This window comes from Chamaea fasciata, unplaced genomic scaffold (genome assembly GCF_029207755.1).
Source record: "Chamaea fasciata isolate MVZ Bird 193981 ecotype frontalis unplaced genomic scaffold, bChaFas1.0.hap1 SCAF_9, whole genome shotgun sequence".
Classification (NCBI taxonomy): domain Eukaryota; kingdom Metazoa; phylum Chordata; class Aves; order Passeriformes; family Sylviidae; genus Chamaea; species Chamaea fasciata.
In genome coordinates this window covers 16,836,904-16,854,825 of record NW_027094094.1, presented here as the reverse complement: position 1 = coordinate 16,854,825, position 17,922 = coordinate 16,836,904, and the positions used below count along the sequence as shown (strand labels likewise).

Below are 17,922 nucleotides of genomic sequence, written 5' to 3'. Positions count from 1 at the left end.
CCAGTCCAAGTTCTGCAGGTTTTGTTCATGAAGAAAATGTGAAGCAGGACAAAGACTACAAAAACAATTTGTGACAGAGAGCAACTAGGTCATTGATAGGTTAAACTTGATAGAAGACTAAATTAACTATCAACAGGTACAGCAAGTACTACGTGATTAATCAATCAGAGAACATTCTAAGGGAAAGTGGCATGAATAGCTCACCAAAAGCATTGAAAAAGCCAGAAAAGGCACTGGTTAATACACAGTCTTGTGAAAGGTGCAGGTTGTCAAGGCTGTTTCTGAATATTTTGTTCTGTTTAACCAAGAAAGTTTTATAAATAATCACTTCAAGACAAAGGGGAGAAAAAAAAAAAACCCACAAAAAAACCCCACCACAAAACCCAGAGTAGCCAAATGCACACTACTTCCTACTGAGTAGAAACATCTTTAAGTTTTGGCAACAGGCAGCCGTGATCCTGACCATCCCTATTACCCTTTGGGAACATGCCGAACTTGTAACAAAGAAGCAAACGTTTGTGGGTTTATGTGAAGGGCTAGCGAAGTGAGAGTGAAAAGAAACGGAGTACTTTTCCCCCTAGATTGTTTTACTTAGAGAGTTTACCATGGAATTCAATACCTCCATACCTACCAGTAAGCAAGGCTACTAATCAATAAAGCATAGAGAATTAAGAAAATACAGAATTAACAAGTAGGACGTTTGAGTCTCAGCCTTAAAACCAACCCTGAAATAGACAGCCATTCCCGAACACTTCCTAAATGAGAAGCGTATTACAAATTTAAGCTGTTCAGAAATATTTTCCCCCGCCAGTCAGAATAACTTGCTCCGGGTTCCCAGATTCACTTTTTCCTTCGTTCTAACAACGTCTGGGAAAGGAGCACGCACTAAGCCCTCGGAGCCTTCCCACGCTGCAGAGCGCCCCGGCGTTACTCACAGTGTTGCTTGGGCACTATGAGCTTCATGTGTGCGGCGGGCGAGGACCCTGGGCACCGCCCGACGCGCCGCTCGGCAAGGAGCGGCCGCCCGCCGCCCGCCCGCGTTTGTGCCGGGCCGCCGCTCCCCGCCCGCCGCCGCCCCATTGGCGCAGGGCGGGCCCGGCCCACGCGGGAGCGGGGCCGTGCCCGGGCGGCGCCGCCGCATTGGCCGGCGCGGGGCCCTCGCTCCGCCCGCCCGGCGTCGGGGGGCGGAACGCCCGCGGCGCGGAGCCGGGCGGCCGTCAGCCCCGGCCGGGCGGCGCTCCGCAGGGAGGGAGGAGGAGGCTCGGGACCCGCGCCGCCCGACAGCGGGCCGGGCTGCGGCAGCGCCGCGCGGCGCGGAGGGGGCCGGGCCGGCGCCGCTCCCCAGAGCCGCCGCGGTCATCACTTACGTGGCCTGTGCCGCCGGCCCGAGTCCAGCCTCCGGCGCAGCCTGCATTTCTTAGCCGGGGAGCCGTGGCTGAGCGGCGGCAGCTCCGGGCGCAGCAGCAGCGGGTGTGGCGGCTCCCCGCAGCTGCCGTTGCTGAGCGGCGGGCCCGAGGGGTGGAAGCCGTTCTGCAGCAGCCCGCCGAGCAGCGAGCAGGAGGCGGCGGCGGGCGGCGGCCCCGCCGGGGCGGCGGGCTGGGCGCGGAGCTGCTCGCCCATGGCGGCAGCTTCTCCCCTTTGTCTCCCGGCTCAGGTCCGGCTGGGCGCGGCGAAGCCTCCGCTCATGCCGGCGCCCGTGCCCGCTGCTCCGAGCGCTGGGATGCGGCGCCCGCCCCCCCGCACGGCGCAGGCGTCCTGCCCGCAGCGCGCTGCAGAGGGGCGGCCGCCGCCCTCGCCGGGGACGCGGCGACCCCCCCGCCCGGGCAACGTGCGCGCTCCCGGCGCCGCGCCCCGCACCTGCGGGCCTCCGCCAGCGGCCCCGGGAGCGCGCCCGGGCGGGCCGGCGGGGCAGGGCCGCCCAAAAGCTGCCCCCGGTACAAGCCAGCCCTGCTCGCCCAGCACACCGAGCAGGCTGCCCCTGGCACCGGCTGCGGTGTCATTTTCGCTTCGGCGTACCCTGGCGCACGCCCGTGTGACTCAGGTAGCTGTGTCTCGCAGGCCTCGGTGCGTGGGCTCACAGGTACGCCTTGTGCCTCACTCAAAGTTAGTTATGCATCGCTAGGAACGTTCAAGTCTACACTGTTTTTGTCTACATTGTCACGTGTCACTCAACAGCTTAGAGCGACTAGTGTGACCTTGAATGTGTTTGACCTCATGCTTTTTTAGTATCTTGGCTTTCCCTGCACAGCACTGATAATCTTGTGACTGTGATTTATTCTCTGACCGCTGAGATATCCAAGTGTAAAAACTCATTTTCTGAATGGAATATATCAAATATCAAGTGGAGATAAAACTGGGTGAACTATGCTGTGGTGTCATGTATGCTTGAAAGGAAACACTAATTGAATTTTGCTCTGCACATGAAGGTCATTTTTTTATACAAACTGCCCGTCACTATATACATGGTTGTCCTTAAAGTAAAAACAGGCCTCATAATGGCTCCTTACACACAGAATTAGTACAGGACAGGGGGCCTCTACGGTAGAACACGTACAAAGAATGAAGAGCTATTATAACTGCCTCCAGAAAGGGATACTGCATTAAGAAATGGCTTCATGAGAGGTAATGTGGGATTCTCTCCACTTCTTGGCTGGAACCAGAACATTATGTTTAGGTAACTGGGAGCAAGCAACAGAAAAACATGCACACCAAGTTGGGAAAATGAAGAAAGACTGTTTGAGAACAAAGCAATATTTTCCTTCTAAAAACCTGCAAGTAATATTCTGAAGATGATTTAAATACTTAGAGTTTTCTTAATATTCTTGTGCATAAGCACTTGTAATTGCCAGCTCAAAAGCAACTGCCCCAATTGAAGAGGCTAAGAAGGAAGACAGGCTACAAACTCACTGCTACATGGGGGCTCAGTGCTTCCGAAACTGTGAAATTCCTTGAGAAGTCCCTAACTTACCTGATTATGTTTAAACTACAAAGCAGAAGGCTGGACTGGCACTGAGCCTCTGGTCATTTGATGGCAGATCTAGGCAGCTGGCTGGGTACACTTTATAAAATTGTCAAGTCCAACCTCTTAGGGCATGAGGAATCCTTGTCCCCAGCTGGTAACAGTCGTCCCTTCTGGTCCCTGACACAGAAAACAATTGCATACCCAGCCAGCCCAACATGGAAGAGGAGATCAAACCTGTTTTTCTCTGCATTTGCTGGGAGCAGACACATGAGCAGTTACTGTGTCTCAGCAGAAAGGTGGCAACTTTTTACCTTACTCCAACAAAAGCAAGAGCACCTTTAATTGCACACTTACATTTCCTTGTGGTAGCAGAACAGTTCTTCCACTGACTCACTGGAATACTGTACTCAAGTACTGTGTCCAATTTTAGGCTTCTAAGAAACTTTTGGAATAACTAACAGAATGAAATGAAAACATCAAGTTTTAGTCTATGAAATGAAAGAGTTCAAGGAGTATACATTGTGGAACAGGTAGCACCAAAGGAAATCACCACAGCTGTTGAGAAATAAGAAAATTCGTAAGTGGCAACTGCAGGAAGGGAAATTTATTTTACACTGGAGCCAGACATTTCCAAGCATAAAGTTAGACAAGGATTAGACTTAACTGGAAGTCTTGGCTGTTCATCGCTGGCAAGTTTTTAGGAGAAGTTAAGCATCTGTGGACGAACGGTTTAAGTAGAACCAATCCAGACTTGAAGCAAGGAGAAGCACCTTTCTGAAAGTCCTTCCAACCCTTTATTTCTAATTAAGTATTTCCCTAACATTTTGCTCTTCATTTTGCACAATTATGCCACAGACAGAAGTGGACTGGAACATACAAAATCTGTAAATGAAGTCATGGCATGTATTACAAGTGAAGTTTCTAACACCTTGGTGAAATTAAAATAAATTTTCCCCCTTCCTTTCACCAAAGCTTTCTAAACAAACCCCGTTTGCCAGTTCAGTTTTCAGTTAAACTTGTAAGACAATCTAAATAGAATCTAGGTGCAATATTGACAAAGTCAAGGATGATTTCAGTTCTTTCAAAATTAATGTTTACTCAGTATTTCTGTCTTTCTTCTTCAACTGAAGCAGGTGGAAGCTAGTTTATGTATTAAAATATTTTCTCTGTATCTCACCGTAAACCAGCAATCTGGTGGGAAAAGGACTACAAACACGTTGTATGCTGAACAATCCAGGACACAAATGACCTTACATCACTGAACAAGCCTGCTATACTGACTCACTGCATATTACACACTTGCACAGCAAACACTTCATGGATTATTCCATACCTGCCTGTGCTTCAGACACTCATCTTTCTCCCACCTTTTTTTATTTATTTATAAACACAGAGAGCAAGTCTGTAATTCTCTAATGCTGTCAGTTTCAGGAAACTACTGACTCCCTTGCAGTTAGGATAATTTGCCATGGATCAAAAGTGTCGTGCTCCAGCTGTTCCAGTTTCAAAACCAACGGAACTGGAAAAAACAAACAAACAAGCAAAATACACTACCCTTTCATCAGGATACCTGGCTTGCAATTTTTTAGGAACCTCTGAGGGTTATATCTCCCTCCATTCCATGGGACTCCTATATCCATGGTCTAAGGCTAAGCTAAAATAAGTACCAAACAGGTGCAGTCCATATGTAAATCTGTTATCCAAAAACAAGGATTTATATTCAGGCAGTTGCTGGCACTGCCATTACTGTTTATATTTCTACTCAAATTATTTCCATGTTTATCCTGTTTCTACACTGCAGGCAAGTTATACTAGTTGGCACTCAACTTTTCCTCTTTGAAATAAAGCAAATGCAGTAAAGTAGAATAAATTAACTATTTAGAACATTTCTCACAAAATATAATACTGTTGATTTGTTTTTGGTATATTGACATACTGAACATATCAAATAGAAAGTGCCAAGTCTAAGAGTCTGGTTATTTCTTCCCAATTTCTCTTTAAAACTGGAAAAAACTCCATAATATTTTGGTGTATGCATGACCTTTGGTGGACACGTTTTTTTTTCAAGTTCTTTTTCTCATAAATTGCAGTGCTAGAAGACCAACAGTCAAATATAACTATATAATGACAAGGGATAGATGTGTAATCAATGGGACAAAACAACTAGAAAACTGTGTAAAATTCTTATCTGGAAAGTGCAATGTCAGAGTATTTAAAAACAGACGTAAAGATCTCTGGAACTATTGGTGTGACTCAGGAAAGCTAAGGAAGTCTTACTATCAGCTAGCTCACATGAGAATTCTGCTTCCCCCAAACACTAATGCATCCGAAAGGGGAAACTGATTGCAGATGACAGAGGAAATGAATGGCATAAATTTAGTCATATGCCTAAATCTTTGTCAGATTGAGGCCAAGAAAGATGATATTGAGACCATCAGCTCCTTCCCTTTCCACACACCTATTAGTACAGGCTTCTTTCACTTACGCCTTCAGTGGCACTTAAAGAAAAACTATTGATGTTCTGAAGAAAAGCCCTGCAGAGAGGGAAAGATCATCTCCCCCTCACTTTCATCGAGTGACAGAAACAAGGAAAAAGGCACTCTGTCTAAGCACGAGCATTGCTTTGGCAGTCTGGACAGTCCTGAGGAGGAATGTTCTTTCTCTTTGTTGATGACAAATAGGGCATAGATAGATCTCCTCGCCCAAGTGCCAAGTTCAGTTGCCAGGCAAGGCAGCATGAATGCTACCTGCAATGTTGTATGAACTAAGACACAGAATTGTTTGGGGTGGAAGAGACCTTAAAATACCATTTAGTTCCAACCCCCCTGCCATGTAGAGGGATGCCACCCACCAGACCAGGTTGCTCAGGGCCCCATCCAATCTGGTCTTGAACACACAATGGGGCACCCACAACTTGTCTGGACAACTTTTCCAGTGCCCCACTATCCTCTGAGTAGAGAATTTCTTCCTAACAATATCTAATGTAAATCTCCCCTCTGTTCTCCCTTGTCCAAACAGTATCTGCCTGTGTAACAGACTTGACTTACACATCTACAACAACAGCCAAGACTAGGGAATGAGTCAGAAGGGTACATAGGTGTAGGCAGGTCTTACCATCTTGCCCATCCCTGTGGCCAGACTTTGCAGCGGTCCAAGTGGTTTCTACACTTCTCCTCTGGCAGTTCTGAGATGAGATTAGGGATTGTGGTTGCTGTCTTTCATCCCAACTGAAAAAAAGAATGCAGCAGTCACAAAGCAGTGATAACCTTTTCTTTCTAAAGCCTTCCCTGCCAATACCTCTGTTTCTATGTCCAACTAGACAACCATAACTTAGTTTACACTTACTCTCTCCAACTTCAAGTGATCCCTGGCACTGAGAGAGAGCTGTTGGTGCTCTTCTTAAGTGCCAGGGATCACTTGAAGTTAGAGAGAGTAAGTAAGGCACTTGAAAAATTTAAGTGCCTTAGTTCAGACATTTCAAATAAAACTCGCCATATTAGTAGCATTTAGGGTACTTGATTATTTCTTACGAACAGTGAAGATAAAACAGTTGTTGGAAGCAAATAATCTTTTTTTTCATGCCAGAGTTTCTACTCTGCAGAGAACTTTTTTAAAAGGAAAACAAGCAGGTAATGGATTCAAACTCCTAGGTATGTAAAAAAGCTAAAAAACTCATTTCCAATGCACTCTCCTTTGCCCCATAAAGTCTACCTTGTACCCAAGTATTTGGCTCAGTGAACTGCTGCTAATCTTTAACTATCAAACTTAAATATACAAAATGAGATTAGAAAACATGCAAGTTCACAACCCACTGATTGAGAAATAATGTTCATCATCATAAAAAATAAATTATTGCAACAAGTGGCAGAGCACTTAGTAGAGAAAACAATGGCCTTTGCTCCTGACTGCTCCCCCGCAGACAATTATCCTCATGTATGTATACATACTGGTTTTGCTCAGCTGAATGTCTTCACTTTCTTTTCAACTCAGCATTTTCATGTGGTCCTTCACAATGCAATCAGGAGGTAAGTGATAGTTTCAAAACACTCTCTGTGAAACAATAAATGGCTGCCAAGTACAAGAGACAACCTCTTCCTTATTCAGCACTGCCACATCTAAAGAGGAGGAGAAACTGGTTCTCCTATCAATAGTCAGCTGCACAAGAGACTTTTTACTTACACTGGTCTGTACTCCCAGAGTTTAAATGCTGACATGAAATTTCCATGGATATTAATGATAATGAATCAGGTAACAACAGGGAACCTGACTTCCTATGCCTGTGTTTGGAAGAGATAATAAAAGGTTTCTCTTTAAACTATTCTAGCTGCACACACATACCTCCAATGCAGACAAAACTGGCTTACTCTTCTAACTCAGAAGGGAACACAGTGTCCATCAGAGCTTAGAAAAGACACAGAGGTTTAATTTTCCTTCTTTTAAACTAGCCAAGAGATGAGAATTAGTGTAAAATGGTAACACATCACACCTTTAGTATTTTTCCAGTAGCGAGGAAGCGTATGTTGGAATGAACATTTAAGCACAGGGTTTAGGTCCAAACACCACAACTCACTTGGAGCTAAAAATTTAGTAGAATATGTGCTTTCAGACAGATAAACCAAAGGTCTGTTTAGGCTAAAAAAACATTTATTATGTCCCTGTGAGTTGAAGTTGAAACCACAGACAGTAACACACAAATGCTATTATTTACAAAAATACCTTTTTAATCCATATTTGCAAAGAATGAGAGTCTTGTGTAGGAAGGAGCTATGCTACAAATGACAAATTTGTCCTTAAATACTCCAACTACCTGGTAACAAAGAAGGGAAACAACCTTATGCTAGCATTGGGTGCGTTTGCTATGGTTATATCTTCTGAATATTTCTGGAACTAGTTACTTTACCTTAAAGTAAATATGTTTTGTGCTATGCATTTTATTATGTTCAAGAGGCCAATTTAGAGCTTTCAGGTTTTCACAAGGTCAACACAAACTATGTATACACTAAAAAAGAATACCAGAATTGTAATTATAGACTTCTGTTTCTTCACTAGATACATTGTGAAAAAAGCCCTACCACTGAAAGCAACTTTCAGGGTCTCTCCTGCACAGGAGGCAATTTGTATCTCACTGCAGGGATCTTAGTGTCACCAAAATATTTGTTTCATTTTAATAAAACATATCTAATGCCAACACACGCTTGGTCTAATGGGAATTTAAGATTTAAAGATACCATACGTGTGATCAAAACACATTCTTTGGATCAATTATTAACATGGAAGTGTCTAAGAAACATACACCAAGTACTATGGAGCACAAAAGATTTTGTATCCTGTAATATATGGCATAACACCCTGGGACTTTAACACTCACATATAAAGTTCTGATTATACATATTTATTGTTCTTTTCAACCCAAAATGGTATATCAGACTCCTTGATCTCATAAACACTGTTAACCAAATTTACTGCATTTATCCTTAATTTTGACATGGATGTCAGATAAAGAAGCTACCGTTTCTTTTGGTGCCAGTGATCTCACACATGGAATGAGAAAACAAAAGCATTGTGTATCTCCTGTAAAATAGAAGACAAAGATACTTTTTTTCAGTTTACAAAACCTTTGTGCATCTACTGAAAACAGAACTGATAGAGCAAAGACATCTATCCCTCGTCTTTTATTCCTGACTGCTCTAAAAGTAGTAAGCACCCACTGATTTTCTTTTTCTTAATTTGTAAAATTTAATTAATATACCAGAGGAGACATGTATGTTATCTTCATGCCATTTCCTCTTAGAAGGAAAGGGGGAACTGAACCAAAAACCAAAACCACACAAACAAAACCAAACAAACAAAAACCACACACACAAAAAGGAAAATAAAAAGATTGAGAACAAGCAGAACAAGAACACAGATCAGAAAGGAAAGTACACATACCACATCAGATAAAGGTATAACCACTGATGCAGTGGTTATGAGGCATCAGTGGTCATGGACTGTGCATAACATAATGCCCACAAATATGACATTAGTCTTCATTCACAGGCATAACTGCAACTTGATACAAGCTGAAATAGATGCGTGTAACCTAAAATCCTAAACAAAAAAAAGAGTTGTCTGATTTATGGCCTCTTTATCATCAACAGACTTAGATCCTCACAGAACATCTACAGACATACGTAGACAAAATCATTTTTAGCGCGGATTCACTCCCATATTTTGCAGCAAATGCAAAGAGCACCAGTGATGAACTCATCATAACTATTTTCATAGGAATGGCAAAGACAAACAATTAATGAAACCATCAAGAAACAAACCCTTAGCTTTCCTGCAGAGAGAAATCAGACTGGAACCCGAATTTCAGGGAACTAGAAGGTCTGTGATTAAAACAAAACTCCCAAGTCAACAACCCTAATCACCAAGTTTAGATTTGATTATAAGATTGACTTCTGTCACAGCATAAACTGACATAAGGAAAAAAGGAAGAAAACAAAACATAGCTCTGAATTTAAATATTTTTACCTACATAGTGCTCTGTGCACACAGATCTTCAAACCCTTTAAAAATTCCAAGTAACTGCTCTTCTCACCTTACATTTAAATAAAAAGCAACAATGCTAAAATAAAAAGTAGCAAGAGAGCTGGGAAAGGGCTTGCAGAAAGGTCTCACTTCTAAAATGAAAGCTATATTTGGATCAGTTTGACCCAAACCAGAAATTTAAACGTGCATGCCCCTCAACTGAAAAATTTAGTAGCAGAATTCCAGAGTCATTCTCAGATTTTTTTAACTCATTTGCCCAGGCAGGGTCAATGCTGAAATGGAAATCTGAAAGACTTCTATTTGAAAAACACTGGAATATCTTAATTTTCTTTAAAAAAAAAAATTTGGAAACAGCTTCAGTTCCCCAGAAGCTGTATTCTCAGGAAAACTGGCTGTTAATCTAGCAGTGCTTTAGGAAGGCTGATTAGCAGTGAAACTTACATTTCATCAGGCAGAGAACACGCTGTCTTCCATGTAGTATGGCAGTGCCCTGGAAATACTCCTCCTTCACGCTGCTTATTGGAAACAGGATCCATTTAAGTTTAAATACCAAACAATCAAACTACCTTGCTTGCAGTGTCAGCAAATTAATTCATCAGTATTAGCTTTCTTTCCTGAAGTTCCTTGAGCATATTAGAAACACACATTTTCACTTCACTGACATTTCTTGTTCTGCTAGAAAATTCAGTGAAAAGCTGCCTATTTATCATCGTGTGTACATCCACCCAAGTTATGTCATCTGGGCATTACCAGTGTGATCAAAGTTCCAGGCACACAGGTAACTGACCTCAAAGCACGGTGTTTGAAGTCCTTGTTTGACATGATTTGTGTTATTCTCTGCGTCAATAATTATTTCATCTGTTGTCCGCTATACTTACAACCAAACGAAAGAGAATACAAACCACTGTTCAATGCAGCTTGCTTAAAACATTCTCCTGTCTCACTACAGGAATCATTTCAGCTAATGAATATTCTGAGGATAAGGCTCTATAGGTATCTGCAATAATTATGATTAATTTCTAATGTCACTATAAACTTAAATTCTCAGTTTAAAAATCATAGTTTAGCAACATGAACGTTTCACTAAAATATGCCTAACTTTTCATTGCTACAGCTGAAAATCACTTAGAACTATTGAAACAAAACTGTTTTCTATTCTCATTACATGATGAATTCCCATCATGGAGATAATGTGATTTCTTTAGAGACTGTATGTACACCCAAATGAAACTGTGTGGAGGGAGTTAAGCCTCGGGAGGCTGTGGAAAGCTGGAGAGAAAGCAGCCCCTAGGGTTCAGGGCTGTGGTAAGCCCCCTAGAGAAGAAACCTTGGGAGACTGCTCTCTCCCATAGTCATAAGGTGTGTTCCCCCACCCCGCATAAAGCTTCATCAGTACCACATTAATTGCCCCATAAAGCTTATCCCTATCAGGTTAATTGGTTGTAGCCCACTGTTCTTTCCCTCTTTCCTCCTTATCACCCCAGTTAATTGGGCGATTTTCAGTTCTTCCCCTGGCTGGTCCATTTTTCAATCCCTAACCCGACTAGCCAAGTTGTGTAACCCTGCCCCCTGCCTCCCCTGTATAAAAGTCCCTGCATTCCTTAGCTCTCCGGTGTTCTGTTCCCAGATCCCCTGGAAGAATAAAGCTCCTGGAGAACTCCACCAGAAGGTCCCTTTCTTCTGTGTCGCCCGAATCCGGTGGCTTTCACAAAAGAGCTGGATCACTATAACTTGGACATGCCTGTGCCCCCCAGGATGTCCTTTTCAGGTCTCCCCCAGGAAAGTCACAGCACTCCTAACCACCAGCACCCAGTCACAACAAAACTGGGTTCCCAGGAAACAGTGACAATGAACTTCAATATGAGTTATTCATAAAGAGGAAGAACAGAAACAAAGGGAATCGACGGGGGGGAAGATGAGTGACAGACTTGCCTATTAAGAGGCCAGAAATCCCAAGTTTATAGTCTGGGTTCTCTTCCCATCATGGGCAGGCATCAGCATTAGCTGTGGTTTCATCAGATCAGACCTGCATTGGGATAATACTTCACGGACTGCAGCCAAGGAGGAGCGGGGAGGGCATGGAAAGAAAAAGAAACAAAACAGAGAGAGGATGACAGCTAACAGCCTGATACTATATACATCCCAAGCAAATATGCCATGAATCTTCCCATCATCTCCAGATCAATACTCTCAATAATGATCATCAAATTATTTATTAAGAATCTGAAGTGAAAGGTTGAATCAGAGAAATGCTCCTGTGAAGAGACTTAAACAAATCACCATGCCTGGGTGGAAAGAAATACATACCAGATTAGATTTCCTTGTCCAAATACACTCCTGAGTTTCTTGCTGACCATGGTTGCTTTAGACACCCAGAAGCCAGCTACACCATCCTACCTCAGAAGGAAAAAAACCCCATCAGATTAAAGGAATCTGCACGTGTAATACACCCTCAACCAGCACTGTGGCATAATTTGCAGGGTATAACATCTGTCATACCCAAAATCACGCCTCATGTTTAGTTGTAACAGCAACAGCCATAAAACTATAGAATCTATTTCTGAGTCACTAGTCTTGGGTAATTAGTTTGCCGAGAGCATGAGTCACCAAGCTAGAAATTAGTTAGAGTATGACTCATTTTTAACTTTATACTAATATTATCCTTAAAAATAAAAAGGACTCCTCTCTTCCCCCCAAATTGTTAAATGTTTTGGTTCTTTTCATAATGCCAAATTGTGCTTTATATAGAATATCTGGATCAAACATTGAAATAATTACCTCCTTTTTATAATGCCTTTCACCCAGAAGGATTTCACAGTAATTTTTAAATGTGCCTTCTTCAGTGCATCCACATGCACAATGAAGTGAGGCAGTATGACAGTACTTGGCAACAGTATACAAAGTACCTGACTGAAACTGCAGTCAGATCCTATAATTTATTTAAACAAGACAGGAAAATTCAGATGCACAAAACTGAATTAGCAACAATGGAATTTCACCATTTACCTCTCAAGTTTTGCAAAACAGAGTTTATTCTGACTACTGAGGGTCAGATCAACCAGTACTTAGTAGCACTCAACCTTTCAGTTTCTTCAGATTTCAGCTGTGAGTAAAGCTTCAGTAAGGAAGCCTGACCCGTTTCAAAACTCTGCTTATCCTTGGCTGCAGCATGTTGTGACAACATCAGGCAGGGCAGCATCAAACTGAGACAAGATGTTACACCACCTTTGGAAATACTCTCTAACTCTGCAAGTCTGGATATGCTCAAAGGCTGCAATCCAGGCAGGCACCTGCATTTTCGAGTCCTTGCTGAAGAATTGCCAAAGACGCAACTTTATAAAGAGTTTTGCCAATCCAAGACTGCCTACGACAAGAGAAGCAGCCCTGCCCTCCTGTCCCACCAGCATTTCTGCCTGCTCTTCTGCTGCCCCAGCATCTGTTTGGGCAGATCTACTGGCCAATTTGGCTAAAAAAAATGGCAAAAGAATGTGTCAAAAAAAAAGTTATCTGCTCATTAATCCACCCTTTGTGAAGCAACTGAGACTTCATGAGTTTTCACAGCCTTTCATCTGCTGGTCCACTTTGAGTGAAGAAGACTGTGTTTCTCTTCAGGGACTGCAAAGAGCACTGTAGTCCAATTGCATGGCACAAATGCAGACTCTTCTATTCAGGACTATGATTTTCTTCTTTACAGGGTACATGTCTAGCATGTGTTAAGATCTCTGCCTTCTGTTTGTTTTTCCTCCAGGATGACCAGCGCCCAGCTGGTAATACAGTAAAATGTAAGCCCTGGCCATTTGCTACTGTCAAAGAATCATTATTTTTCAGTACTTTAAAGGTATGTCACTGATTAAGAAATTTGTTTTCTCAATGTTCATTCCTCACCCTTTTATCATGCTGTAGGATAACCATGTTACCTCAAACTAGACATTAATTTTGATCTCTAAGCTAAGAGGCTAGCAAAGCAAGCAAGGTTCCTTCAAAGGGTAATTTGGGTTATAATCACATAGCTTAGCTGTACCATGCAGTTTAAGTCCACTTCAAGAACAAGAATTTACCACAGGCCTGAATCCATTCTGAGCTTTTCTCAGCACAGGCTGTACAGGAAGCCCAAGTTAAAACATGTGAAGGTCAGTGGTGTGACTCACCTACTCCAATCACATCTTCACAGGAGTTAGAGCAGAAGTCCGGAGTGCCCAAAGCCAGGATGACATTCCAAGGGAAAGGTATACAATGCCAGGGAATGGCACTAATTCCTGAGATCAAGACAGATGGTTGACATTTGGCAGGAATAAAAGAAACTCTGTCTTGGGTGTCAGAGCCAGCAAGATGAGTAATCCTACACTATAACATAGCCTGCTCCTTGGATGTAGCCCATGTTATTTGAGCAGTAAACTTCTTGATCCACTTCTTTTTGAGGCACCTTATATTTCTGAAACACAGAATTGTGCAGTCCTCTGGCTTCTACAGAGAACTTACAGATGTTTGTACACACGCCCACCCCTTTCCTGAAATTCTTTCATCTTCTTCACCTAAAAGCTATATATCTGATATATATTTAGAGGTATCTTGGCCAGTTTCCCTATTTCAGAATTGCATTACTCTAGATACATATTGAATTCATGTTCCAATTTATTTAATCTTGTTAAGCTTTTAGTAAGATGATAGAGTAACAATTGAGAATGTAACTTTTAACAGAATATCTTTGGTAAAAATTTCTGGGACTGTTCTGAAGGTTCTGGGACCACTGGACAGTTATTTAGAGCCTGCATTTTACACAGCACTACGAAAAAAAAAAAGCCCTGGCAATATTCTTCAAAAAGTAATACTAAGGATTAAAGCTTGAATTTCTTACATCATGAAGAATATCCACATGCAGCTTGGAAGTGAAATAAAATTTCTGAAACGTCAATTAAAATAAAACTCAAACATATGTTTCATTTTAGGAAAAGCTAACTCTGAGATTTTACCTTCAAATTATAGTTACCCTTGTTGGTATTTATACAGCTCAGCAGATGATTGAAAAAGAATCAATAACACATGGAGAGAAATAAAGTTTTACTAATAAGATTTGGAATGCACCTCCAGCCCTTAACCTGGAGCTAGCACACTGTCTGCAAATAAAATAGTTAACATCATATATACAAAAAAAGTAGCAATATACCTGGCCTCAGACCTGGAAGGTAAAGACATTATGCATATCTTTGCAGAACTTAGGCACAGCTTTAGAAATAAAAAAAAGAAACAAACAAACAAAGAAGCAGGAGGCATTTCAAGGAACCAAACAAAAGCTGAATGCACATTTCAAACACCCTTCATGAAATATAAGTAACATACATTAAAAAGGTCTCCTGAAGTAGCCAGTGCTTATGGATTGTATCTTCTGTATCAACAATACAACTCCATTTTTATGACAAAAGGTTATAAGAACTTGAAATCCACAGGAAAACTAAGATGCAAGATCCAGACTGTGGGAAAACAGTGCCAAAGCTCATCCTCATTTACTCTAAGTACAGCATTCAATTTATTATTCCACCTGTAGAGCCATTTCTAAGAGTATGTCCTGAGGTATCAGTATAATGCTGACTAGGAGGAAAGAATATTAACCATCCATTCAATAGCAGCCATCAGTCTTCCTGCTCATGGATTGTCTGTCAAGATTTCCAGTTATGTGATTACCAATAACCCAAAAACGCCTCATTTACAGGACTCAACCCCAAATGGTTCTAACCCACACCTGGTCTAGTTGGGCTGGTGCTCATTTACTGGGGCACAACACAGATGCCCCACCAACTATATTTAGCTATGGAAAAGCCATCTTGCACGCTTGTTCCTAAAAATCACCCAGCACACAATTTAAGAGTAGTCATCTTTTCTCATAAAAATACACAGAATTTCACAGGATAAAATTGCTGACTGCATATTTTATTAATTATTTGCTTATTTATTATTCTATTACATATTAACAATAGTTTTACTATTGAATATGCATATCTTAAACCCCTAAAAACTAATTACACTGTTCACCATATGACTATTAGTCAGACAAAACAGCTGATACATTTACAGGACAAATATCTGTGTCACAATGTGAAAACAGTTCTTATTATTTATGAGAGGTAAAAGGTTCTGATTTCAAAATGAAAGATCTGACCTTCAAAGCAGTGATTATTTATATTAAAGCACTACAGAGAACAGTTGAAAGGTTTTGGATTAATTACAAGATTTAAAGGTTGGTTACAGCTGAAATGATCTCTTTAGTTCATCAGAGAATTATGCAATAATTCAAAGAAGGACAGAAGGAATTCGGGGGGGGGGAGGGGGGAACAGGAAGACACAGCAATAGCTTTTTTTGTCTCAACTGCACTCTTTCCAAAGACAAAGTCTTGAATTATGCAAAGTGAAAGAAATACACCTCAGAAAAGATGTCAAATCTCCTCCTAAGACAACACAGCTGCTGCTGAAGGAGTAATACTCTGTTTGCCACACACGGATTTTCACGTGAAGCTTTGCAGATTTGAAAATGGTATATTGAGCACATGTAGCACATTTTCATTACATAAAACACCAGCATGGGCCAGGTGACCTCACTGCATCTGTGAGAGGCACAAGCAAGGCAGTGTCCAGAAGACAAGTTTCAAGGCCTAAGTCCAGTACCAGGTGTTACAGGCGCCTCCAGCTGCCCATCAGTGATCCCTTCCTTCCTTTCCAGGCTCCTGACTGGCCCTCTCATGTCTGAATACACTCCTGAAGGCCCCTTTTTGCCAGTGAGCCTATGATTCATTTTCCAAACAGTATTTTATATTCTTTGAGCCTCAAAGGAATAGCCTCACAACCATCTGTGAGCTCTTTCCAGAAGGTTTCCTCCTACTCCACCTGAAACCCCACAATTAGTTAATGAAATTAGCTACAAAACATCAGCAGCATTTGCATAGTGAGGACAGAAAGCTCCTGCCTCCCCCAGAGAGGGGGGCCTGATGCCTCAGCCAATGGCTCTTCTTCGTCCAGCACCAGAGATCTCCATGCCCCAAAGCTACCCGCCCTCCCGGGAAAAGCCTTCCAAGCCAGGGAGCACCCATGAGACTGAAGTAGCTCATGGCTTAAAATCGATCATAAAGGGAAACACACCTACATTGCTAAAGAAATAAATGTGCATCAACAGCCAGGGAAGTTATGAGCTCATAAAACCAGCTGTATAGGCATTAGAAGCCTGAAGGCAACTGATAAGAGTGGGGTAATGAGGGTACAGGATCAAATTAAAGGAAGTGTGAAATGCATCCACCAGACTGTGCATGTTACAGGATAAATGACACACACTGCCCTGAAAGGTAGGAATTCAAAAGGGCTGGCATGGCACACTACCAGGAGGATTACACAATGCACCACTTTCCTCCAAGACGTCTCTGTGACAAGGAACAGGAGTGCTCTTGCCAGTCAGCTCCAAATGACCCCTGCAGAAGGACTTGGCCTGCACCCAGGATGAAAGGCAGTGATGCCAGGGCATGGGGAAGCACAGCAGAACCAAGAGTGATGAGAGAAAACTCGAGTACTTGGTTAATTCCCTGGGGAAGGTGAGTTGAGTACAAAGAAACTGAAGCCAGTCCTGGTTTGGCTGCTACTCAGATGTGCTGAAGGATGCTGGGGAGTGTTGACTGTGTCTCTAATTACTTCTGACAGCAATGTAAAAGCAAGCTGAGATACGCTGTCTCATAGGGCATCATCTCATCACTGCCATCAGAAGACTATCCACAACTTTCGAATCCTGTCTCAAATACAAGGAACAGAAGTTTCTAAGGGTAATGGTAACAGTTCTAACAAGTGCTTTATAAAAATCTTTCCTCTTGTGACTGCCAAACGTGATGCACAAGTTATAAAGAATTTGAAAAGAAACATAATCAAATTTCAGGGGCTGAATGAGTTACAGAATGCTATTTTAGCAGCAGATATTTTTGTTGCAACTGATGTCCTTGCACAAACCACTTTAAGAAGAATATTTTGGTAGAAAGCCATAAAGCTTATTTACATAGATGGAGTTTCATCATCTCCCACTCCAAGCAGGCTGGATTGGTTATGCTGACCTCATGTTTTCTTTATCACGGTTTGCGTGAGGCTGGGAGCACATGTCAGATTGGGGTTTAGTTTGCCCTTCCAGTATCCTGATGGGAGTCCTCTGAGATTCTAGTTTAATTTACGCAGCACATGCAGCATCAGGAAAACAGTTTCAGAAATCTAACATTTAAACAAAATCAAAATATTGCCTGTACAAGGAGCTTTGTGATGCCCTAACTTAGCAAGAATAATTTTTTGCAGGACACAGACCCAAACGTTTTTAGTACTGTACCTTGCTAAATATTCTGAGATCCTCAGTTTCCCTTTCCAACAAGTAGAAGACAACAACGTTCATGTTTTCTCCCAGGAGCTATTTT

The 17,922-nt window shown here is 42.2% G+C and overlaps 1 protein-coding gene across 14 annotated transcripts in view; it reads right to left on the bottom strand.

The window, feature by feature from the left end:
* Positions 1–17,922, bottom strand: part of PANK1 (pantothenate kinase 1) — a 43,489-nt gene that overhangs the window by 24,348 nt on the left and 1,219 nt on the right. The window contains exons 1-7 of one of the 14 annotated variants that reach the window (XM_066191236.1): positions 11,804–11,887; positions 11,429–11,547; positions 9,938–10,008; positions 8,894–9,052; positions 8,472–8,533; positions 6,910–7,538; positions 6,077–6,189 (exon numbers count right to left, since the gene is read on the bottom strand). Coding sequence is in view for 5 of the 14 variants with exons in the window: in XM_066191229.1 (XP_066047326.1) it covers positions 1,368–1,620 (253 nt within the window). In the remaining 9 variants the exon portion in view is untranslated. Of the gene's footprint in view, positions 1–935; positions 1,023–1,367; positions 1,659–2,016; positions 2,086–6,076; positions 6,391–6,909; positions 7,539–8,471; positions 8,534–8,893; positions 9,053–9,937; positions 10,200–11,428; positions 11,548–11,803; positions 11,888–17,922 lie in introns of those variants that run through there. The other 13 variants (XM_066191240.1, XM_066191235.1, XM_066191238.1 and 10 more) reach the window with 13 other exon arrangements.